The sequence below is a fragment of the Lepisma saccharinum genome, chromosome 4, assembly GCF_977018435.1.
Source record: "Lepisma saccharinum chromosome 4, izLepSacc3.1, whole genome shotgun sequence".
In the NCBI taxonomy this organism is placed as follows: domain Eukaryota; kingdom Metazoa; phylum Arthropoda; class Insecta; order Zygentoma; family Lepismatidae; genus Lepisma; species Lepisma saccharinum.
This window is the reverse complement of record NC_139232.1, coordinates 112,994,449-113,019,974: the sequence shown is the minus strand read 5'-3', so window position 1 is coordinate 113,019,974 and position 25,526 is coordinate 112,994,449. Positions and strand designations below refer to the sequence as shown.

Below are 25,526 nucleotides of genomic sequence, written 5' to 3'. Positions count from 1 at the left end.
CCCTGCTGGTAAACACCGATTAAAACCCCTCAGTGTAGGGGTGCATACTATCCAGTACTGAATGGTGGCAAAGGATTTGCGGAATTTGTCCATTAGGAGCATACTGTTTATCAGTAAGCCCACTTCTTCAGGAAGGTAATAAGGACCTGTAAACGTACTCCGGATACACTTTCCCTTTTTTCAAATCTTTAATTTGTAATTTTATTAATTTTATCATGAAAAGGTTTCCCCACGTTAGGCCTCAATATTAATTTAAAATATCTTTAAGAATATTTATTTTTCAATTAACAATACGGGGGCATATGTAGTATACTTAGTAATATATTTCCAAATCACTTAGTCGTAACCTTGGGTATTGTATGGAAATAGCACCATATCGTGCGCTAAAACAGACATTTCGCATTACTCAGTGAGCAACGAGGTGATATGAAGGTTAGGCAAGGATTACCTGGTGACAAGCCTACTCAGCGAACGTTTCCTTGTCACGTTATACTTAATTTGAAATTAAAAAGTTCTCTCATTTCCCTAAATGGACAAACATTTCCAGTCAGTTGAACAGAAACTTCCCCTCTGAAAAAGGACTAACTGTGAAAGTGGAGACAATATTACTGTTGTCCTACCCTGTCCAGCAGGAACGCTGCGGGGGAAGAGTCTAAAAAGGGTTGATTTTGTAGTAGATATTAAGATTTTATTTGATTTGCTTTATTTTACTTCGCCTTTTGTGTCACTTTTGGCTAATTTGCGAAGATGGGGATGATATGATGAAATTGATGAATGGACACTCACAAATATCCATGCTCAGGCCAGGATTCGAACGCGGGACCCCTGGCGTCGTAGCGCTAACCAGTCTGCCACAGGGGGCGACTTTCGTTCTAACCATTGATATTTCTGTTTCACACTTGAAAAGCGTGATGAAAGTTTCCATAAATTAAGAGCAACACTTCTTTCTTCAGCATACAAAATGTCCTTGCTTGAAATTTGTTTCTGTGTGTGCACAGATTAACATTATAATCGAAGAAATAATTCATTAATCAATGGATTTGTGTTTGTCGAATGCCAAATTAGTCTTTTGACCAATAAAGAAATTCACCCAGTACTAACAATGCATACAATGTGCAGTCATGCAGAAACTGCGCTGTTCTTTTTCCACAATGTACAACACACTAATATGTTAGATGTAAAAATATTAATGTTACCATTAATTCATATATTCTATTTTCATTGGGTGTGTATTAACGGTGTCGTTCTGTTTGTTAAATTCTCAAAAATTAAGTAGCGCGATGCGATAAAGACGGGAAAGGGTGGACAAAAGTTATGAAACTCAGTTTATATGTAAAGGTCCTGTTATTCAGTTCTGCCTTAGGGCCACAGCCACTGGTCTTGCCATTAAAAGCTATTTGGCCTGCTTGTTAGTTTTAATTGGCTCGTTCTACACCAACTCTGAGGAACCCCAACGTCCTTCAGAACCAAAGGTCTAATTTTCAAAGCGTAGGGCAGTGTAGGGTTGTATCTAAACGATTGCGTAACTCGCGAGATAAACGTATTCGTACCTTTAGATGGAAGCCACTGGAAACACAACAGGACACAAAAGAAAGGAAAACAAACTATCTTTGACCTTCCACCAGTTTTTTGTACTTAACCACCCTGATCAATTGGCCAAGTTGATAATCTAGGTGCCATCATTACGCTTACATCATAAGGCAATTAGCTATTTTACAACCACCTGCCCTTGAAATGCGTATTCAGTAATGGTACGTTATACGGGATCAAAATGAATGCTTTTATTACAAATTATTAACAATATTGTAGAGATTCTATGCAATTCACAAACAGAAAACTAAGAACACGAATTAATTTCAAAGTAGTCTATGTTTAAAGCTGATTAAATTAGTTAAAATTGTGTTACAGCACCGCACGTGTTGAGTTGTCACTGATCGAATGGATACAAGTCTCAGTTTTCAAAGAAAATGGAGAAATGCATGCCAAAATGTAATTGTAAAAATAAGTGCAAATTGAGAAGATATTAATTTCGACCAGCGCTCGCAGTAGGGTGGTGTGGGTGACATTCCCCCAGCTGAGAAATTTTAGCAAAGTATCCCTTCCCCATTTCTCCCATAGTCATCATGTTAAACCACCTCCCAGCAATTCCCAAGGCTCGAGGAAACGTCCCCTCGCTTAATAATTCCTGCTTCAGGTCGGAACATTAACTTTTTAAAATGATTCAGATTTTCAAACATTTTCCTGCGTAATTAATGCATATGCTATGTTGATTTCTCCTGTCTTCTCGATAACTCGCTTATTGACTCTTTCTTCACATCAATCTCGCTTTTGTTCGTTTTCGGATTCCTTCTATAAATTTTATCCTTGTCGTTCCATCCCTTCTTTCTGAAGCTCTATTTCTTTACTCGCTTCTTTCTCTCTCTCTCTCTCTCTCTCTCTCTCTGTGCCGTTGCTGTCTCCATCTCTTTATTTCCATGTCTCTCTCTTTTGCTCTCACTCCTATCTCCTTCGTACGCCCTTTTCTCTCTTTCCATTAGCAGCGTTCTTTCTTTCTCTCTCTCTCTCTCTCTCTCCCTATCTTTTTCTGCTGTATTTCCCACCCACTTCTCTTCATTTCCCTCTCTTTTCCTGTTTCAGTCGGCTTCTACCCTTCATCTTCTCTCCCCTTCCCTAATTTGATCACATGAAAAATGTTTTATTTGCATTTTCTTTGCCGATTATTGACAATTCCTTATCAGGCAGTTGAAAGTGTAATGGAACATACAATACGACTTTCGCATTTCATCAGTGTCTTTGTACGTACATTTCGAGGTGTACTTACTAGGTCATTGACATCTGATAGTTGTGCAAGTTCAATTTTCCTTCATCCACAGACAAAGAAAAGATAAAAAGATATCAACAAGATAATAAATATAACATTCACCTCACATGGTAGTCGCTCTGTTTACAGCGAGTAAAGGAAAACAACTATAGAAGAAAAAGAAGAATATTAATGTTCCTGAAACGATAAAATGTTTGTAACTATACACTACTGCTTGCAACAGTCTTCCTAGTCACTTTCACCACAACTACGAAGGGCCAATGATATGACAAAGTTATTGTAAATTTGTGTTTGTTTTGTTTATAAAAAATGCTGCACATAAAACAATATATGTATCACGGTAAAGAGATGTTGTTTGAGGATCACGCGAAGGGGAAGACGTACTTAAAAATAGAATAATTATTAGAAAGTTTGAGAGAAACTAGGTTGGCTTCTACGATCCACAATCCATCGACAAAATATTCCAGATTAACTAAAAGATTGCCGAGCAGCGTAAATCGATGGCTTTTCCATAAAGGTGTCGAATCATTCGAATGTAGGTAAGTGGGGCTTTTTGTATGTTGCAGAGGGGAAATATCGAAGAAAAAGATTGGGTAAGGACTGTGGTGGGGAGGCCAGCGGCTGAGTCAGTCTTCCAGCAGAGGGGAACGGAGCGAAGGGGGGAAAGCCAGCGAAGGAACGGTGTTTATACCGTTCTTGGTCGAGTTGAAAGTGGGAAGTGAGCCTGTCGAGCCACGTAAGCCAGTTTGGAAGTGTTTTTTGAAGTGTTTGAACCTCTGTTGTAATGCTGTGGCCACCAGTATCTTCAAATACTGGACCTTCTATACGAAGATATCCTTATACTTACTACAGCGGCCAGGTGAGTTCATGTTTTGAAATTGACTGCAAAATGTTCAAGGGCTTCTTTCGTCCCTGATTTTGTCTTTCACCTTCTTTATCCACCTTGTCTGTGTGAATGTTTCGTCGCGAAAAACGTTTCACTTTTATGTTCAAATTATGCCACTGCGAGTGTCTTTCGTATATACAATTTTGTAGATTCTATGTTTACGTTTTGCCATTGTTTTCAAACAAATCGTCAGTTGTTCGTGAGTGCAGAACGTTGACCTGCAAACTCCTACGTGGATAGACTACTGTCAACTTTCAGGCCAAGGAAAGAAAACAAAACACTTCTTTGTGGCCGCGTAAATTTACAGCTGCCTAGGTCATAGTTTGGTCAATGATGATGCTCTTTATATAATACTAAATACAGCTGCATTTTAAATGGAATACAAGATGAGCTGAATATGATTCTTAATAATAACAAGTACGTGTGACGTTGGATTTTGGTCATTAACATTCCACGCATATTTATATAATTGCGAGATCTGTGAAAACGTGTACAGTTTTAAAGATTATACATGTTAGATTGCGAAAAGGTGTGCATTATTTACTTTCATTTAACAGTAATCAACAAACAAGGGCACCTACTTCACTAGATTTCTAGGAACGGATTGTACGTAACGCAGCCGTGTAACTCCACATTAAACGGTATGGGTATTGTAAATACTAAATCACTAAATATTGTGACTATATAACGCTACGAATAGCATGGCAATATTATATTGATAGGGAACCCCAAGATTTTAAAATTGGGGCCGTAGATTTAACAGCTGTAGGTCATGTAAGCTCGCGTGGCCAAAATAATAATAATCACGATTGCCATTGAATACTGCTCTTCAATCTAAAACCATGAAAGTATTCTCCAGTTTATTTTCTTTTTTTATTTGCTTCGATGGTAATTGTCATTAAGGGAAACCCCACAGTGGCAGTAGTCATTTGTTTACTCTTGCTCTTTTCACAATGGGGAACCTCTCTGTATCCAAACATTGTAAGGAACTTTCTCCTGGAGTAAATCTTGTTAACGACACTTTCTCCAGCGTTATATTCTCGGCACAATTCAAGCACGGAAACTTCGTTACACACTTTCACTGCGTTTTCGTACATTCGGTAATTAACTCGTAAAAGGTCATTAGGGAAAAACGATTCAAAGAAAAACATATGAGAGGAAAACCCTTGACTACCTACCAACACTGTTAGTTCTGAATCAACGAGTTATGACAATGGTAGCAAAACCTATTGTAGACTGGATACAGTTGTTCTAATTTGGTCATTAATTTTTAACATCATCAATATATTTTATTGAACTTACGCAGCTTTACATTATGCCAAGCATATTAATTTTTAATACATTGTTATCAAAACCAAGGTTGAATACATACAGGTTGGTTCATAGGAGGTAATGAAGGGATATTGGTTTACGAGAAATGACGTTAGGTTGATGTGTATGGGCTTATGAGCAGTGGCGTGCCCAGGATTTTCAAAAGGAAGGAGTTACGTACACTTTTTTTGGTAGTCAGCCTTCATTTTGCTATCTTTTCCTACCATTGATGTTCTTTTTATAGGAATGCCCCACCAATCCTCCCTTGGGCAGGCCACTGCTTATGAGAAACAGTGCAATTGGAGTGTGGAGATTTCCAATTACTATGACGCTCTTACTTTGGGAAAAATCACCTATTATTTCTCAACTTCATTTGGATCTTTCGTCCCAAAGAATTCCTTTCAGTGACGCCTGCAGAAGAGGAGGGCGCGGGCCCCTCCAGTTAATCAGGCTTCCTCCTCAGTAAAACAACCAGACAAACAAATGCATTTTTAATCCAAAAATGTAATTGTATATTCAGGTGTATATCATTTGCGACAAGAAAATATTTCTTTCTCTACTGCTGCCTTCCCGCTCACTTTTTTTCTAGCATCGTTACTGTTGGGATTCCCTGGTGTAATACAAAGTCATTTCTATCCTGGAAATTCCAGACATCTCCACGCTTACTACGTAGTTGTTTTTCATGACGCATGTGAAATAATATTTGAGAGAGTGTCATTGAACAGTGGTCATTTCCCACTGTTAAAGTGTTTCAATAAGGAATAATAACAGAGGTGATATTTAAATTTTCCTTCCGATTGCCGATCAACAACGTGAAAAAGAATAAAATGCCCGAGGAAATACTCCCCGAGAATCCTGTAATTAAAGGTACTTTGTTGCATTTTAAAGAGCCAGTTTCCGTAGCAATTGCACTTGCGTGCATCATGCAGATGTACACTGTTGCCAGGTATTTGGCACATCATGTTCTTGTTACACCTGGTACTGGTTGTATTATTGTAATTGCGTGCGTGCAGACCGCCGAAGGAAATGCAATGAAACGAGGCCGGAAAATTGCCCAGAGAAGAAGAAGAAGAAGGAACGACGAAGAAATGAACGAAAAGTCTTGCTATTTTATGTTGCGGAAAACTAACTTATGTATTTTTAGCCTGGGGAATTTTATCTACGCATTTCTGGTAATTTGTCAGACATTGACATCACGTAATCTGGCCAGTCCATTACGTAGCATTACACTACAGGACAGATCATTTACTACATCGATTTTATCTTGACCGTCCGACTGTCCGTGGTGGGTGGTCTCAGGTGGGAATGTCCCTGCGTAAGTGACTTAGGGCTCACCCATCCTCTCATCAAATGATGCTTGGGGGAAGGGGGTCTAGGCTGCCACGACGAGAATGGGTGTGACCCTACCATCACCAACCCCGCAGCGTTCCTTCATGGCACAGGGAGAGTTTTACCTTTGTTTAACTTGCTGTTGGTGGCAGGGACAAATTCATATACATTCCCAATACGTAACTAGGGACGAGCCTAGAAATATCAGTCCTGTTCAAAGCCACTTGGCTCGTACCCAGCTAGGAATACCAGGGCTATGAAAGTGTCCGAGTTGTCAAGGAGCTGCTACATTACAGGCACGTGTGTGACAAATCTTCGCGATATTGTGTCTTGTGTAAAAATAGCATCTGCCTTCTAATTAAATGGTCCAGGATTTGATACCCAGTGGAGGCACATAGTGCTTCGGTTCTAGGGAGACCAACTTTCGGCATTGAATTTACGGAGGTGTAGTCGCGACAAATTTTGAGCATTTTTAGCGGCGCTACATTACTCCAACAAATGTTTATGGAATATTTAACAAAATAATTAATTTACGTTTTGTATAATATATAGATCACAGTAGACAATAAAAATTTACAAATTTGAATGTTTCTTAGTCGTAACCCGTCCGCTGCTACTGCAGAACTAGTAAGCATTAATCAACTAGTGGAAGACATGACGTCACTTCCGCCCGCCTAAGGTTAAACGTTCAAGATCTTGCAGTCGACTTGAAGTTTTGTGTGTCTCGCCGAACTCCGAACGAGTTAAAATTTCTCAATCTTGATTATTTATGAGATATAAGGAAGAGTTGATCACCCTATTCGGATACCACTTTAAACTGTAGGACCAGTCCCGGGCGATACCTGCGAGTAAATTGGATTCAAACTCAAACAAAAGCATATGTTCTTTTCAGGTACACAGACGCAACCATGAATTCTTGTCTGGGGGGGGGGGGTGCAAGTACCAGGAGGATAAACTTGCCAATAATAACAATGGCATTATTATTTTGTTCCTGATATTTTTTTTTTAACACGCTCAATTTCATATTAGCTAATAATGGAAAACAAGCACACAAACTGTATTTTTGTAAGACAAAAATGACTAATATAATTCTTTTTGTAATATGAAATGTGTAACTTTCATGTGGAACATACGTTTTACACATATGCAACATGGAGCGACGTAAAATAAGAAAATATATATGCAACATGTTAACACTAAATTATGCACGTATTTAATGTTTCTTCAATACCTATATATATTATTTAAATGCATTGCATAATCAATTCATCCACCTCATAAGAAACCAACAGCAAAAATGATATAAATTGTCTCTCACATGCGTGTGCTCCTTTTCCTCAAAACAATTATTCATATCATACATTCAAAACAAAACTGTTTAGCAGCAACAGTCTGAAGTACATATTTGGTCTTGCATCTCTCTCTAGTAAGTTACAATGTGTTGCGAGCGAAGCGATCAAGAAAATTTTTAGATCCAATCTTTTGCAAACTGAAAACAAGATTGATATAATAGGGCGCAAATAATTTCACTGGGCGCCATGGCATTCTCTCTTTTACAACTTTTTCGTTTAGATCGTTTGGTGCCCAGGTCTGACTCATGCCGCCCCCTAGCTACTACTCTGAAGTTAATGAGACTGCAAGAAAATTTTACGAACGTATTTATATTTGCATAAAATTTGAAATCGAGGGGGGAAATTGCCTCTCTGTGGCCCCTGCAGGTACTCTTGGCCGCCTGGAAGAAAAGTGCAAGAAATGAAAACTAATTCCATAAAAATAGGAATTGTAGCTTTACTGGCGACGTGATTCGAACAGGTGTTCTCGGGTTACCAGTCAGGTTAAATTGACGTTAGCTACCAACGTTTCAAGCGCATACATTGCTCTCATCTTGAGGGAATTGGACGCTAACGCCGATTTAACCTGACTGGTAACCCGAGTACACCTGTTCGAACTAATTCCATCTTGAGTATCATTTTGTCGTGCTACTCTTATGTAGATTGTGCTAGCCTTGCTTTTCTTTACTTCAATATTTTACCCCTTTGCCCCCCTAGAATTGTGTTCCGTCCAAGGTTGGAGGAGGGGGCAATGCTCCCCTGCCCCCTCGTGGTTGCGCCACTGTTCAGGTATCATAAGATAGATTTCTCTTAGTTCATCGTAGTTCAGTAGTACACAGGTCAACTACTTATTCTGATAAGCCAACTATGGTACTCAGATGCAAAGGTAATTGTAGGCAAATTGTCCATCTTCTCGTTCTACTCACGTTAAGGTTCCAGGATTGAAACGAGAACCTTAAATAAACAGAGAATAATTTGCACAATCTCAGTCAGTATAATCCTTTTCTTTTAAAACATATAGGTTGTAAGAGACGCAGGTTGATGAAAATGGAAATTGACAGTTTGCCAGCTAATATCTTTGCACACAAGTGTACATGGTATTTCGATTAAAGTCTATTTTGCGAATTACATTCCACATGCGCCATTTTGATTACATCAAAGCGCAAACTTCCTTCATTTATCTCTCCACATCCGTTTCGTAGCGACTAAACGTCATTTACAGCTTTAGTCACTTAATAGATCAGTCCAGTGAGAGTTTTTTCACGGTGAACAGTGAACTTCAGAAAACAACCGACCATAGTTTATATGTTCAGCACATCGTCGACTTGTAATTTGATTCGTTGATGGTGTCTTGATTTCCGCAAGTATAGCTACCTTTCTGTAAGCTTTGTTCATGTAATCTGATAAATCGTAATCATGTCTTTTCCGTGCCCAGCACAAAAAAGGAAAGTTGCATTTAATCTTAGGCTTCGCAAGATTTCAATTATTGTGTGTGGGGGGGGGGGGGGTGGATGGGAGCTGACATTGCTTGAAAATCACTACCATTACTTTAAATTGTTGTGGGGCTATCTAGCTTTGAATTATATGTGAGAATATTATTGAGACTGTACTAGCAACTGGACATTTCTTAATCCCGGCATGTTAAAAGTGATATGATTGCCACCATGATTCGGGAGCCTTTACCCTCGAGTATTATCGTCATGTAGTGAGCCTTGTTGACACATAAACTAGAGTCGTTTTCACGTTCAGAAGAGACAACGGGGCTTATGGAGAAACCGCACAGTGTTGCCAATACAGCACTAGCTCATGTCGCCGGGAAATGATGACCTTCCTTCACAATGAAGGTGTTACATATTTTGTATATATAATGATAATTATATGTAATTATTAACATTAATATTATACTGTGAACGTTACAGTTACCCTTTTTACTATGATCCATTGCGATCACTACACACGCGAGTGTAATGCACGAATATGACACTTCAGAAATCACTTAAAAAAGTAAAAATCACTGAGAGCTCACACAACTGAAAACACTTTTTCGGGAGAGGGAAAAAGGCTAAACAGACCAAAGCAGATCTCTCACTCAAGTAAGGGGACCCTGGCACATGGGTTAGATTCAAGTTGCAACCCAAACAAACAAATGAGTTATGGCCCAAGTGAACTGATAAGACGTGAATGACTCAAGCAAGGCATGTCATATTTCTATCTTGAAGCCCCATATTTTGTCACGTGTTGGAAAGCCTTTCAAAGGTTAATATGGTGTCTATGAATTTATGTGAAAGGTGATCTTCATTTCAGCATTAATGTCGACAGGAATGTAAACGAAAACAACGTGTATTTGCGACAGCACTAATGTTGCTCACAACAGCAGCATTGGAAATAATTGTCAATTATTAAATTTAAGTAATTTCAATTCTATTATAACAAATTGCATGAAGTTCATATTTTTACTGAATGGAAATAAAATAACAACTGGAAAACTTGGTGGTGATTAGCCGGAATGCTGCGGTGATTCAGCTCAAGATGGCCAGACAACGTCTCCTTACTTCGCGCGCGGTTCGGGTTAAAAAGAAACTCCAAATGCATGGAAGTAATATTTCTGGGAACCTTTGAGTGGTTATAAAAAATAATTTCATTATTTTCTCCACAACTTTGTCGCTGGAAGTTTTTACTTGGAATTACAGAACAAAAAATGGCCAGCGACGACATTTTCTACTGCTCGAATATAAAAAATCTCCACATACTTTATTTGAATATTTTTTAATGCAAATATGCTCTAAAGTATTGATAAATTCTGAGTACCACCGTCACCTATGACAATTAAAAAACAGTGTCAATTTTTTTCATAATGAAAGTTTCACTTTTACGGCATGTTTCAACGTTAGGAATGAAAACAATGTAAAAATTTTGTTTTCACAGAAAATTTGCGTTTTTAATTTATCTAAAATTATATAAGCAAGTTACCAGTTTTTTGTGTTCACCATCGTATTCTGTACAAAATTTCCTGCAAAACTGCAGGTACCGATTTTACTTAAGCTAAATTTGTAAATCCAGAAATTTGACAACAGCGCGCTCGTATTTCCCATAAGAAAAGCATTGCCCATAAGAGCCCATTGTGTCTTCTGAACGTGAAAACGACTTTAGACAACCCGGATAATATTTCTTTGCTCTTCCTAGATTAACCTAGTTTCCCATGCAATTCTCCTAAGGTCCCTCTTATCATTCTAAAGATTGCTTGTATGAACTATTGAGGATGATACGCCCACCGTCCCTTCGCTTACAGCACCCACATTTATTGCATTACCTATACTTTGTTGTTGTCGAGCATCAGGTTAACCTAGCATATGCGTAGCTAGAACTTTATATTTGGATGTGCACAAAGAAAATAATGAGGTCTTGTATCTTATTATAGCATATTTTGCAACACAATCACTTGACTCTTTAACTGCACTGATGTTTGTAAAGGAATATAAATTCACGAAATGACAGTTTAGAAAATTTCTGAATATATGTAGTAGAAAATAATCAAATTGTATAGAAATTACACACACACAAAATGTTCATAAATGTTACAAACAAATACATCAAAATACACGTCATCTATAACAAGAGACGTCTGTCAAAAGGTACAATGTTCTTAAACTCATCAATAACTTCATTTACATCAATAGACTACGATTTTTCCTGTTCCACAAATAGCAAGAGCAGGGCTTCCAATCTATCCTGCTTCTGAGTTGCTCTTAATTTAGTTTTAACTTGGGTAAGCTTGGAGAAAGCTCTCTCTCACACGTGCAGCTTGTGACGGGTATAGAAGGGCGCTGCAGTATAGAGTAGAATGCAGTAAATATCTTCTTTCTCCAATGACATCAAAAAATTGAAAAACTACAGACACTCGTTTCATCAGCGATAATGCACACGTTTGTACCAAGTAATGACATTTTTAACTTCTTACAAACTGCCGCTTATTTTATCTCTTATTGAAATATCTGTGTTAATTCTCTTTGATAAAGCAGCCCATTAGGGTGTGCCTAGGCACTCCCGGCACACCCCGTAGCTACGCCTATGTAACCTAGTAGTTGATTCAGTGATATGCTTAGGCCTATTGCTTCTGTTCAAAAGTTCTAACCTTTTCTTAGTGGATAAAAATATATTATTTTAAAGCTTCATCGTTTTACATCATTATGTGTGACCGCTTGCGATCGAAAACGTGTAACAACGTTTTAGGTGGAGTATCTGGGTCTACTGTCCAGTAATTTCTCTGAGTGGATAAACTCTGTGCTGTCTTGCGTTGTCATGACGAAAAATGCAACCTTTGCGATTAACCAATGCTGTACTTTTAGATTTCAATTTTTCTTTCAATCCTTCCTGTAGTTGGCACTATCATGCCTCCAACGATACATGCAATCCTGTAAACGACCTACTTTTATCGCCAGTTACTAGTCGATCCAAGAAAATTTGATTGAAAAGTGACGTGCATTGCAAGCAATGATAGACAAGTAGTCTGTTATTGTGGTACCCACTTGTTGAACTCTGATAAACCTAAGCGCATTTGCCAACCTTCGTGACGGAGCGGTTATCACATCGCGTTCAGGGGTGCCGGGTTCGAAACTCGGCCTGGGTTGGGTATGGGTGTTGTTTGCGAGTGCCCCTTCATCAGTTTCACCATATCATCACTCACCCTCACTCACGCTATTAGCCAAAAGTGTCAGAAAAGCGAAGTAAAATAAGCTAAGTCAATCAATCGAAAACCAAGCACATGCATCGGTCTTTCTACGGTTCTTGTACGTTTATATACTTTCTGGTATTTTTATATTATGATTATTAAATAGAAACACAATGCATTCCTGCCAAATATAAATACGTATATGTTTAAATTTTATATAAAACAGAAAATCATTAATTCGAGAGCATTAAGAGAAAACATATTCAAAGCTACATTTCCTAGGCTTGCCCTCGCAGGAGAAAAATATGACGTTGCAGTCTGTGCCCTATTTGATCAACCTTCCGAAGGAAAGATATTAGGTATTGAAATCTATATAAATATCGGATTTTGAGCGGTAGACGTAAAATATAAATTCAATTATTGCTTTGGAAAGTGTTTTCTATGACGAAATGATTAATTTTTGTAATTTTAATATTAATATGTACGTATATGCATTTTTACGCACACACACACACATTATTTCTTGCTAACACCATCCCTTTCAAAGTAAAAGTTATTCACACACTGGAAAGTGTTGAGACATAAACTTGCCTTTGTTCGCTGGCTTGATGTTTTTCTTAACCCTGGCCTAGCAACAGAAAGGAGTGGCTCGTTGCGTAGCACAAACAACTGTTCCTTGTTCCCTCATGTCCTTACAGGTTTCCTTTACATTGAATGTTCGTGTTACTAAGGTTTCCTGTTTACGGTTCCTTTTCTGGTAAGATTGAGGAAAACATTCAGGAAAGACGGAAGATCAGATGTTGTACGTCAACAGCCACAACTGACAACTAAGATGTACAAAAATGTATATAGGATTCATATTTAGGTAAATTCCCATAGTGTCGAAAGATGCAACATTGCCCATTACTTGCACTCAGTAACGCCTGGAAATTCCGTGTGGCTATTCTTTATACTAATGAGTGCTGAAATTTGTATATAATTCCATTAAATTTGAAAATATAAAGTTGTTTATGAAGCAAGTATTGTTTTGTGCTTTCAGATGCCAATGAAGCAGCTGACATCACTTCTACCTTATTGTGAAACCGACAATATATACCCAGATTATAATACATGAATATTAAGTTTTGTTACTTTTGTCTGAGAAAACGTATTGAGTTTATGTGTAAAGATCCAGGAAATGATAATAAATTTTTAATAGTGGTCCTAACGTACAGCCGTAAATATGGAGGAAATAAATATATTATAAAAGAAACGAATTTTAATGTTTCTTTTTCTAGTTGAACTGATTTATTTTACTTCGATTTTTCCCATAGTTTTGTTCGTAATAGTAATAATATTAATGTTATTAATACGCATTTACAGATTCCCCAAGAGAGTGAATTTTCTTGCAAAATATGGGATATGAATTTTCTCTTTGAATCATTTTGCACCCCTTCCCCGAAAAGAAAAGTTTCATTCGAGCATTGAATGTAGCCAGACAATTGCTATGGCGGATAATTGCGATTAGCACAGTTAGAAGTGAAAGGGCGGGTGGACAGTTGCGATGATATTTTAAACCTTCACTCAAATTAAAGGGTGACGTAAGACCCCTTACAATACCTCTTACAAGAGAATTATGTGAAATATTGATATTTTCGAATAGAACACTAATTCCTCTCACACTTTCACCAGGCTTGAGACTGGCAAGAAAGCTTGTAAACGTACTTGCATTACAACCACTTCGGCATGTTTAAAATAAGTTTTACTCCACACATCGTCAGTCATAACTTATTTCCTCATTCTCGTATTTTTGTTATGCTTTTCTCCCTTCTTTTATTTCTTGTCAGCACCGACAAGTGTTTCGTCAAACTTGGCTGGGAATTTGAACATGGGCTAGAGCCAACAGACACCTTTTGAAGAAACCAGTTTCCTCATATGTGCGAATACACTTCCCAACTCTCGTCGATTTTAATGTCACGTTTCATCCTTTTCTGACCTTCTAAATTAAGTTCCATCCGCATGTACTTGATGTTGGTGTCTTCTGCTTGGCTCTTGAGGCAGGTCAGAACATCATGAATTTTTCAATGCGGTTTTCCAAGCCAACTATTTTTTTTGTCGTTCCAACCTTCTACAGCATTATGAGCTCTGTGGCGCCTTTGGTTAGGTTAGGTTAGGTCCTGATCATCCCAATTTTCCTACCATTAATTTGTAAAATGACCTTCACCGTCAAAATCATCGCAATTGTCCATGATTTTGGCTTCATCGCAATTGTCCTGGATTCCCATCAACCACTCCCTAAACATTGCTTGCATGTGACAGAATTAAAGGCTAGGTTATTTAAAAAAATCCCATCCATTTCGTGTAAATCTGTCGCTGCATAGGCGGGCGCAGACCCTCTGATCAGGGGGGTCAAAAGCCTTGATGAAAGTTCAATTGGAGAAAGAAAAAACTTATTTTATCTCACTGTTTTACTGTATTAATGGGTATGGAACAGGGGTGTGTATATATAGGGTGTGTCCGAACCTCCGAAAATCACTGTATTAGAAGAATTCAAACTTCTGTAGGACCAGTCTACTATAAAAACTGTAACCGTGAGTAACAGCAAAGTAATATTAGATTTAGTATTTCTAGCATCTTTCTTCTTTTCCTCTCTCTGTGGTTCAAAGACAATTTTACGACTATTTTATCTCGTACATATAAACATGGTTTCGAAGAGCAGATTCAAATCATCTACATATAATTTATTCATTTCCAACAGCGACGGCGGTACGGGAGCTTTAGAGGAGGGGGTCATTGCCCCTCCCCCTTTTTGTCCCCGAACTATGGCCTCCTAATGCTAAGTCTTGTCTACAAAGAAAAAGTAAACTGTTCTTGACCCCTCCCCACTTTTGTCATCCAATCGCCACTACTGATTTCTAATTTATGGGCAATTTATTCTGTAAACACATAGAGGTGACACAACTAACGAATGAAGTGTGTGGGAGTGCTAATGACAAGAAATTTTCTAGAGAACAAAGTTGGATAGTTCAATTTCACCTTCCTCCCCCTCCGTAGTAGCTTGGAAATTTCATCGGATTCAAAAGGAATACTTAATATTTTAAGTACAGTGTGAGCCAAAAATTAACAAGGGGTTATAACTGTGAATAACTTTATTATTGATCATTAGTTTCCAATGAGATTTCACAGACTTGAAGACCAAGGATGGGAGATTGTTTACACTTATGTGTGGAATATAATCTCAGGTAGGTGTCCGCCATCGATATCGAAACATGATTGACACTATTGTGCGTCCTGCAGTGAAGAACATGCCTGAGATGTGGTTTCAACAAGATGGGGCCACAGCACACACGGCACGTGCCTCAATTGGGCTTCTGAGGACCATTTTCGGCCATCGCATCATCTCGAGAAACACTGACATCAACTGGCCCTCCCGTTCGCCTGACCTCACTCCGCTTGATTATTTTCTTTGGGGCTTTCTGAAGGACAAAGTGTATGTGAACAAACCACAAACATTACAACAGCTCAAGGACAATATTCGTGCAGACATACGGGCACTCGGACCAGGAGTTTTGACCCCTGTCATGCATCATGTGTTACACAGGGTCCGTATCTGTGAGGCCCATAATGGCGGTCACCTACCTGAGATTATATTCCACACATAAGTGTAAACAATCTCCCACCCTTGGTCTTCAAGTCTGTGAAATCTCATTGGAAACTAATGATCAATAAAATAGTTATTCACAGTTACAATCCCTTCGTGACTTTTGGCCCACCCTGTATTTTAATAACGGTAATGAGATTCCTCTACACTAATTTTCTAAATGAGAGTATTAGGGGGGTAGCAACTGCCCCCTCTTGCCCCCCGTGCGCACGCCTATGAGGCATATTCGGTGTTTAATTTACAATAGCCTTAATTAGCAGTAGCATTTGTAGGGTTAAGAAAGGGATAATCCGCCCTAAGTGGTTACAAACGTCCTAAGTCATAAAATATTACAATGCTGCTATAGCAATGTAAAAAAAAAAGCGCAATCAGTTATGCACGTTGTGCATAAAACTAGTTCCGGCCTGTCTTCTGTACTAATCACTTCAGCGCGTTTGTTTTGTCCCTACCTCGCTGATTAGTAATTCGAGCTCAAACGAGGCAGAAAAGCAGACGGATGAGTCAGTGAAACGTTTCCCCTGTGACTCATCGTTCAGCAAGAAAGGATGTTTATGATTTCATTGCAGAGGAAGTGGATGGCCGTTTTCACATGACGAAACCACGTTGTTGTTTTGCACAACGCACCCAAATGGATTTCTCACTTTTGCTTACAACAGCAATGTCAAAGAAATCAATAAAAGCGCGACGCCACTTCAAAATTGACGAAAGCGAGTAATTTTTCCATGTTTCATTCATCAATTCCCGTTCGAATCCTGCGTCCAGAGTAACACAGGAACTGGTGAGGTAAAATAATACATTGCACCCGTTTAAAATCTTTAATGAGTCGAAAATTAAAAACTGTAAGAATCTACGCTTCAATTCAGTAATGCAAAATTTAGGTTTTGTTCTTACTTTGAAACAGAACAAGATGGATACTCACTCTCGCAGCTTTTATTATATTCAGAATTCTTCAACATAATTATATTATGTGTGGTGTGATTAGGGCCCCACACATTCTCGATGGCGTCAATTTTGAAGGTAATGTGATTGGCATGGCACCACGCTCGACCGCCGTTACCCTCCAGAGTTGCTCCCAGGCACCAATTGGTTTCAGGCTGGGTGAACCCCAGAGCCGCTTTATGAAGGGACAAGGCTGGAAAAATTCCGACCTTAGATCACCCGGCCCGGAATTGGGGTGATTTATTATTATAAATTATATATATATATATATATATATATATATATACATATATATATATATGTGGGGGGGAGGTGTTCTATGATACATTTTAATGTAGCAATTTCTGTACAAAATGTTTAAAAAAGAACTTCATCAAGATTCGATACCCGTTGAAGACAAGTAGTGGTTCGGATCCCACTTTAAACTATAGGTCCAGTCCCAATTAGCCTACCTGTGCATAAAGTGGCCTTGAAACAAAAACTCAAAAAAAGTTAAGAACTTCATAAAAAACTTCGTACCCAATGCTAAACGCAAATTGAGAATCAAAGGCTGACGTAATTTGTTCTTGTATTGTAACTCTATTTTGAAAATCGAGTTCTTAAATATCGACCTCCGTGGTGTAGTGGTCAGCGCGACGACGCTAGAGGTGGAGGGTTCGAATCCAGGTCTGGGAATGGATGTTCTCTGTGGGTGTTCCTTCATCCGTTTCAGCATGTCATCGCTCATCCTCATCTTCGCGATTAGGCAAGAGTGGCAGAAAACAATCGTCAAATAACCTAAAGCAATCAATCGAGTTCTTTTTTTTTTTACCAGTGTTTAAAACACTATTATAAGTGAATCGTGTATGGATGAAACAGCTTTGTGTTTCTTGCGCCTTCATCGGGAAACGAATGAACTACGAATCATTTCCTCCCTTTGGAGAAAGATTTGATATCTACATGTTAAGGCTGTTAATTAAATCTCGGTTGCTTCTGGCGCCATCATCGGAAAACGATTGAACTACGAATCATTACCTCCATTTGGGGAAAGATTGGATACCTACATGTTAAAGGCGTAAATTTTATCTCGGTTGCTTCTTGCTCCATCATCGGAAAACGAATGAACTTAGAATCACTACCTATCTTTGGGGAAAGATTGAATACCTTCATGTTAAGGGCGTAAATTTAATCTCGGTTGCTTCTTGCGCCATCATCGGGAAATGATTGAACTACAAATTCTTACCTCCCTTTGGAGAAAGATTGATACCTACATGTTAAGGGCGTAAATTAAATCTTGGTTGCTGCTTGCCCCATCATCGGGAAATGACTTATCTACGAATTCTTACCTCCCTCTGGAGAAAGATTGATACCTGCATATTAAGGGCGTAAATTTAATATCGGTTGCTAATTGCACCACCATCGGGAAATGAGTGAACTACGAATCATTACCTCCACTTGGAGAAAGATTGATACCTACATATTAAGGGCTTAAATTTAATCTCGGTTGCTTCTTGAGCCATCATCGAGAAATGGGGCGTAAATTTTATCTCGATTGCTTCTTACGACATCATCGGGAAACGGATGAACTACGAATCATTACCTTCCTTTGGAGAAAAATTTATACTTACATATTAAGGGGGTAAATTTTATCTCGGTTGCTTCTTGCGACATCATCGGGAAATGGGGCGTAAATTTTATCTCGGTTGCTTCTTGCGACATCATCGGGAAACGGTGAACTACGAATCATTACCTGCCTTTGGAGAAAGATTGTATACGTGCGTGTTAAAGCTGTTGATTAAATCTCGGTCGCTTCATGGGCCATCTCGGGAAACGAATGAACTACGAATCATTTCCTTCCTCTGGGGAAAGCAGGTGACCAGGGTTGGCATATTTAAAACTGTTCATTACAACTCGTTTCATACGTTTTAATCACACCACTTTGCACTAATTATTATTATTATGTTTGGTAACTCTGTCTTTTCATTCAATATTTCTCATTTACTTTACTGTGCACAGAAATCTGTTCAGTGGCCAAGAAAAGAATAATGTCGTATCGCGTACCTTTTGGTCACTGTTTAAAACATATGCCTTTGTTTTTTTGTTTTTTTTACAAGTGTTTAAAACACTTTATAATTGAATAGTATATGGATGGAATAGTTTTATTCCGCGCATAACGTACATTTAGGTTAATGGCAATGTATTTTGTTGCATCCAAAATGAAATGTGTCATTTAGGAAGACAGTAGCTACTACGGGGATAGAGTGGAGTTTGGCAACCGTGGAGTATATTTAAACATTCTCGAACAGTATACACACGAGATTTAGAGTAACGTATTTAGGTATTATAAGAAGTTCGTTATGTGTTTACTTTATAACTAGAAACACAGTCCTTCCTTGGATGATTAACAGATTCCTTATCAACCATTATTCTTTTTAAAAAGTATGTCTTTTTGGCATTGTGTTTTGAATGTTTTAAATGTTTTTTTTTTATTAAAGCACTGTTTAGAATATGGTTAAAACAAAATATGTTTTATTTCTTTAAAAATACGTAACTCGTTCATACGAGCTCTAAACCTGGCACTCCTAACCTACAATCCCGCTTAGGTCTAATAATACACATGCGGTTAGGTTTAGGAGCTCTTAGCATTTAGTTTTAGCGTTTATTGAAAGCTGGATGTCGTCAGCATCAGACCCGCTGTCACCCAAGAGCCGGTCGTGGAAATATCAAATTTCTTGTTGACTAAAGGGAAACAAGAGATCTTGCCATACTCTCTCTTCCTTGTGTACGTACGCAGAAATCCTAGCGTTCCCTCCCACTGCTGTTCGACGTGTTTTGAGAACTACCGCAAACATAAGACTTTCACTTATGCGCGGAACCTAAAGCTTTTTCCGTGCTCCAATTTCTTTCTGCTGGCGTACGCACTTCTGCAATTGGAACTGTGCTATATTTAGAAGATATCTCCAGATCACAAATGTTGTTTAGCACAATACGTTTTCCCACTGCAATACACGTCAGAAAGTGTTTCGAATCTGGTAACTTTTGATTGTGGGAACGATATTCTTGCTCTACAATATTTCAATATTATGATTTATGAAGATCTAAAACTCGCCCTCTTTCAAGTTTTCTCAACCATTCTAGATATGGAAGGTAGCTGAAACTATGCGCAATAATTATTTGTTATGTCTCCGTTTAATTCCGTATCTACATTATTCCTAAATAACCCAGTAGTCTGTATGCTCTTGAAATTTTGTATGATCCCAAGTTGTGTTGATGTAAGAAACATTTTGTTTCTGTGTACTATGATTTGGGAATGTATGCCATTTATTTCGTTGGACAAGAAATTAAGTTATTCATGTTCAAATTGACTTTAAAGTCAGTGACGGCGCCAGCCTGAAACAAGTTTGGGGGCTACAGATTTCGGACTCAAATTCTCGGGGGCTAGCTAATACCGGCTAATAGATATTACATAATACTTTACTATTATATAATTTTACCTGTGCTTTACATTTTGATAAATCAATGAGAGGTTGTGCAATAGTTCTATTGTTTTCCTTTCCTAAGCCAGGCTTAATGTAAAAAAAAGTGTGAGTACGTTTTTGCTAAAATGACAAAATGAACCACAGCAAGACATTACGATAAGTTACGTGTTTTTATGAGCAGCTACAACATTGTTTAAATCCAAAGATTTGCTTTGCTTTATTTATTTTACTTCGCTCTTCTGCCACTTTTGGCTAATTGCGAATATGATGATTAGTGATGATATGATGAAACTGATAAACGGACACTCACAAATAACACCAATGCCCAGGCCGGGATTCGAACCCGGGACCTCTGGCGTCGTAGCGCGTTGTGCTAACCACTCTGCCACGGAGGCCGACTAAATCCAAAGATTCTGCAAGCTTTTTTAACAGGACAGAATAGATATAGCACTCAACCTCTCGTCAACAATTCGATTACGAAAGTAACACTTGATTTGTAGCAAGCAGCCGTTCAATAACACAAAGCTTATAAAGTTCGTGAAAGGCAATTTTGAAGGTTTCGACCAATGCAATCAGCTGCTGAAGCGTCTTTATTTTAAGTTCCTTTCTGCCTCATAGTTGCCATAACCCTAAACGTTCAAATCACAACAGTCGGCAGATTGTTGGCTTTTCTGCTTCAGACATAAAATAAACAGTACCACCATTGAATAGAAAGTGTGTTAATGATACCATATTCTCTGCCATGATGAAATATCTTACGGATTTCATTTCAGAATATATTATGCATAAATACTGATCAGAATTGGATCCATGGTTTTAGATGTGCTTGAAAGATTTATTCTCCTGCACAGAATCAAATTTGGTCACTATGAGGGTACTGCAGAAATTATTTTCTAACCTCGCAAATGCAATAAAATTACCCAAGTGTGCTGATTTTCGCACCGTATTGCAATGATTAGTTGATTGAATTTGTATAAGGTCCACTACATGCACAGAAGCTAATCGGAATGAAAGCTACAGTTTCTAGTGGAATTAAAACCACTTAACGAAATGTTACCTTCACCGGGGATCGAACCCGTGACCTCTTAATATCAAAGCAGCCGTTTTATCGCTAGACAATCGTGGCTGGAAGCCTAATTTTAATATCTCCAATTCTTAGCATTTTAGAATTACGAAGTTCGTGTTCTCTTTGATTCTTTAACATTATTTCTCCCTCTCGAATATTTGCAGCGATAAGGATAGATTTAATGATGAAACCAATGAGAGAATATCGCTAACACTCATGCAGCAGTTGTCGCTACTCGAATAAGGAACTAACAAACAGAAAAGAAGCATGCCGCTTCTTTAGATTTTGAATTTTTTATCATCGTGCTACTTATAACAATTCATTTGTCACACCTGTTAGACCTATTCTGAAATATAGTGATACGATTTATAGAGGCTAAATTGTACACATTTAGCTGCATATGCCAACAACCAAATGACAGTCTCACAGCCACTGAATACGTCCACCTGCAGAGCAACAACACGGAAATTAACCTTCGGCCAAAAGTCTTCGGACAACTTCATCTTCTTCCGTGATTCCACGCGGGAAGACGATTCACAGACTCGCAAGTCTACGCAGGCTCTTTTGCCTGTGGTTCGACTATACCAGGCAGGCAGAAGATTTCGTAGCAAATTTGGCGACTCATGATTGGCCAATTATTTAGTATCAAATGATCTATGGCCACTGTTATACAGGCATATCTGCAACTGCCCTTTTCTTCTCTTTTAGAACACATCGTAATAGCCTTGCGATCTAACCGAACTAAAAATATACGTTAACATACGCTCTAAACCTGGCAATAGCGAATAAACTGATATAATGCAATAAGGAAGTCACCACACCACACCGCACCCTGCCCCCTCAAACGCTCTGAGTTACAGTATTTTACCACCTACAGGGGTCATTATCACCACTTTGGAAATCAGTGTTCTACAGGTGAACCCACAAAATTCCCACACACATGACAACCTAAGCTGGCTGGAGTGGCCTATCGCCAGTGTCGCAACCACAGGGGGAAGGGGGGTATTGCCCCCCCCTTCGATGGAAGTCAATTCTAGGGGGGGGAATTGACGGCCAAGGGCACCTGCAAGGGGGGGGGTAAGTAAAAGAAAGTTGTGAAAGAGAGAATGCCTTGGCGCCCCGTGATATTACTTGCGCCCTATTAGGGGCAAATGAGGGGGGACAAACATTTACGGCCAAGAGTACCTGCAGGGGGTGCACAGAGGAGCAATTGACCCCTTCGATTTCAAATCTTATGCATATTAAAATACATTTCATAAAATTTTCTTTCTCGCTTCGCTCGCAATCCCTCCTTATCTCAGTATCGTCAGGTTCTTCAGCGCCGTAGCTAGGGGGCGGCGGGAGTCAGCCATGGATGCCGAGCGATGTAAATGAAAAAAGTTGTAAAAGAGAAAATGCCATGGCGTCCAGTGAAATTATTTTGTATAATAATAATAATAATAATAATAATAATGCCATTGTTGTTATTATTATTGTTGGTACGTTTATCCTGGTACTTCACCCCTCCCCAGACAAAAAGTCGTGATTGCACCTCTGCCTTTCGCATTGAGTACTGGACATACAATCTCACCAGCGATGGTTCCTGGCTCGAATCCTAGCTTGGGCATGGACGTCCCTTTGCGTATAAGACCCTTCATCGATTTCATCTAATCAGCATTCATGCTCATCGTCGCGATTATCCTAAATGGGAAGAAATACGACGCAAAATAAGAAGGTAAAGACTAAACCGGCTGAACAGACGAAACAAAACGTAAATATTTCAATCGATGCTGACGAGTCGTTGCACTTGACCCCATTTCGTAGAACACAGGGATTGCGTCGGTGGAAAACGCATTTGCTAGCACGTGAAAACGAGCTGGAACATAAACATGTTGGTAAATAGAGGTAACGAGGTTATTGCAACATGTCACCAGAGTAGACGTAGACTTTACTGAAAGTTTTGCTCAACCTCTTCACACTCGATAGATTGAAATATTTGTTTCATCTTGTAAGCCCATTATCTGTCTACCAAACTCCCAGTGTCTTGGTGAGAAAGTATTGTATTGTGTGTAAATAGCACGTACGTCTTACATTTAGAAACGAACTTGTAATGTTGCAAACGTTTCGCCTTTCAGGGTTTCTAGGCTGGTGATTAACAAAGCTGATAAACGATTATTCGTGTCAAGTATCGATATCCATGAAGCCAAATAGCTCAAGGTACATTCAGTGTTTGTAAATATCGAGCCTTTCTTTCTTTCAAGTAAACTACCAGAAGATACTTTATTGAAGCACTTTTTTCAGGAAATGAGTGACGAAATGAAAATTGTTCCCTGTTATAAGGTTTTCTTACTTCTATTTTTCATATTTAAACATGTATGGTTTGTTATCATTTAATGAACATTATTGTTAATTTAGAATGATCGCATCAGTAAACGAACAGCTCGCTTAAAGTTCATACATGCAATGTGTCTACGAGTGACCTACAGATAAATAGAATAACATAACTTTGTAACTTTTTGAAGTAACGGAAGCGTTACTAAGTTAAACGTAAAAAAGAGTTACTGGGTTACTTTTTCAGCAAAATAATTACCAATCAATCATAATTATTTTGTTTGGTAATTTTCGTGTAACTTTGGAAGTTTCGACAAATTTGCACGAAAAGAATGACCGTTCTGAAGTGTCTTATTTTAAATTAAGACTTTCCAAGAAATATTTCAACGTTATTTAAGCCATGGGTAAATTTCGTAATGTTAAGAGCTCTGGATATAAAGCAAAGTCTTGTTCGGTTTTTATAATGTGTTGAAAGGGGAAAAGGATCGATTTTCTACAAATGTACATGTGATCCGATAAAAACTTTTTTCGTGATCATCCAATTATTGAAGTACGGTACAAGGTCGAGGTGGGTTATTGCCACTAAAAACGCGGCATGAAAGATCTGTCGTGTCAATCAACTGGTAGCGATAGAATCATATGCTCTTTCTTGTGCTGCTAAATGATTGCTGTTGATGATAAGATAAGGCATTTGTGGAAGGCCATTAATGGGTTTCAGAATCAATATAGTACAAGGGTAACTATCGAAATAAGAGACAGCGGGATTCCATTTCTACCAGCGTACAATATCGCGGCGATGCGGGTACCTCGAGTAAGGCTGCAATATTCTTAGAAAATGGTGGGGGTCAACCTTGGTGCCGTGTTCGATTCATGCTCTCACCACGTAAATTTCAGGTGGAAATTCCAACACGGGTATGGAGGTTTCCTTACTTGTGCCCCTTCGTCAATTTCATTAACTCATTATTCATCTTCATCTTAACAATTAGCCGAAAGTGTGTGATTGTGTGTGTGTGTAATTCTTAGTAACACATGTTTGAGGTCAAAACTACTTACCGCAGGGGTCTATTGCACTGAGGAGGGGCTGATGGGGCTACAGCTTCCTCCGAAATTTTGAGAAAATCAACATTTTCAAATAAAATAAGTTAAAGCCTCAGGAAATCCCAGATAAGAGAATGCAAACTCGCCTTAAAATGACCCCCAATTACCATTTTTGAGAGTGGAAAATTCTAAAAATCGATATATCTTGTTGTTTTTGCAGCCCCACTAGAAAACAGCTACGTACATTGAGATCCTTGAAAATTGTCCATCACCATGTTCGTGCACTTTATTTTACCAAATAAAAGCTTCAAGAATTAAAATAAAACTGAAAACAATCTATGACAACTTCTGCACCAGCATATATAAAAATCCATCGCTTAGAAACACACAGGAGGTAAGAGAAAAATTAATGAAAATAGTTATGGACAATTTGCACGGTAATACTCATGGATCCCACTGTACTATCCACCTTTCCTTTACAATTCCACCCCCTCCAGAAAAAGAATACTGCGTACGTACGCCAGCTCTATTGTGCGTCCTCAAATTTTAGTAGGGGGTTCAGTAAAACCAACCACAATGAAGCCCCTGAAAATTTGTCTGACAAGTGAAAGTACTAGTATTAGTCAGTAGAAGTAAATTTTAGTAACATAAAAAAATATTGCCAGTATTATCATCAAAATCACTTTTAATCGTGGTTACATATGAAGCGACAAGAAAGCATTGATTTT

General features: G+C 38.5%; 1 protein-coding gene across 3 annotated transcripts in view; it reads left to right on the top strand.

Annotated features, from left to right (window-relative positions):
* Positions 1 to 25,526, top strand: part of LOC145986779 (uncharacterized) — a 48,827-nt gene that overhangs the window by 8,012 nt on the left and 15,289 nt on the right. Inside the window, exon 1 of one of the 3 annotated variants that reach the window (XM_083121196.1) lies at positions 3,488 to 3,680. The exons of 1 other annotated variant lie outside the window; for it this stretch is intronic. In XM_083121196.1, the coding sequence (XP_082977322.1) occupies positions 3,606 to 3,680 (75 nt within the window). In that variant the 5' untranslated portion in view covers positions 3,488 to 3,605. Of the gene's footprint in view, positions 1 to 3,487; positions 3,681 to 8,920; positions 9,059 to 25,526 lie in introns of those variants that run through there. One more of the 3 variants, XM_083121199.1, reaches the window with a different exon arrangement.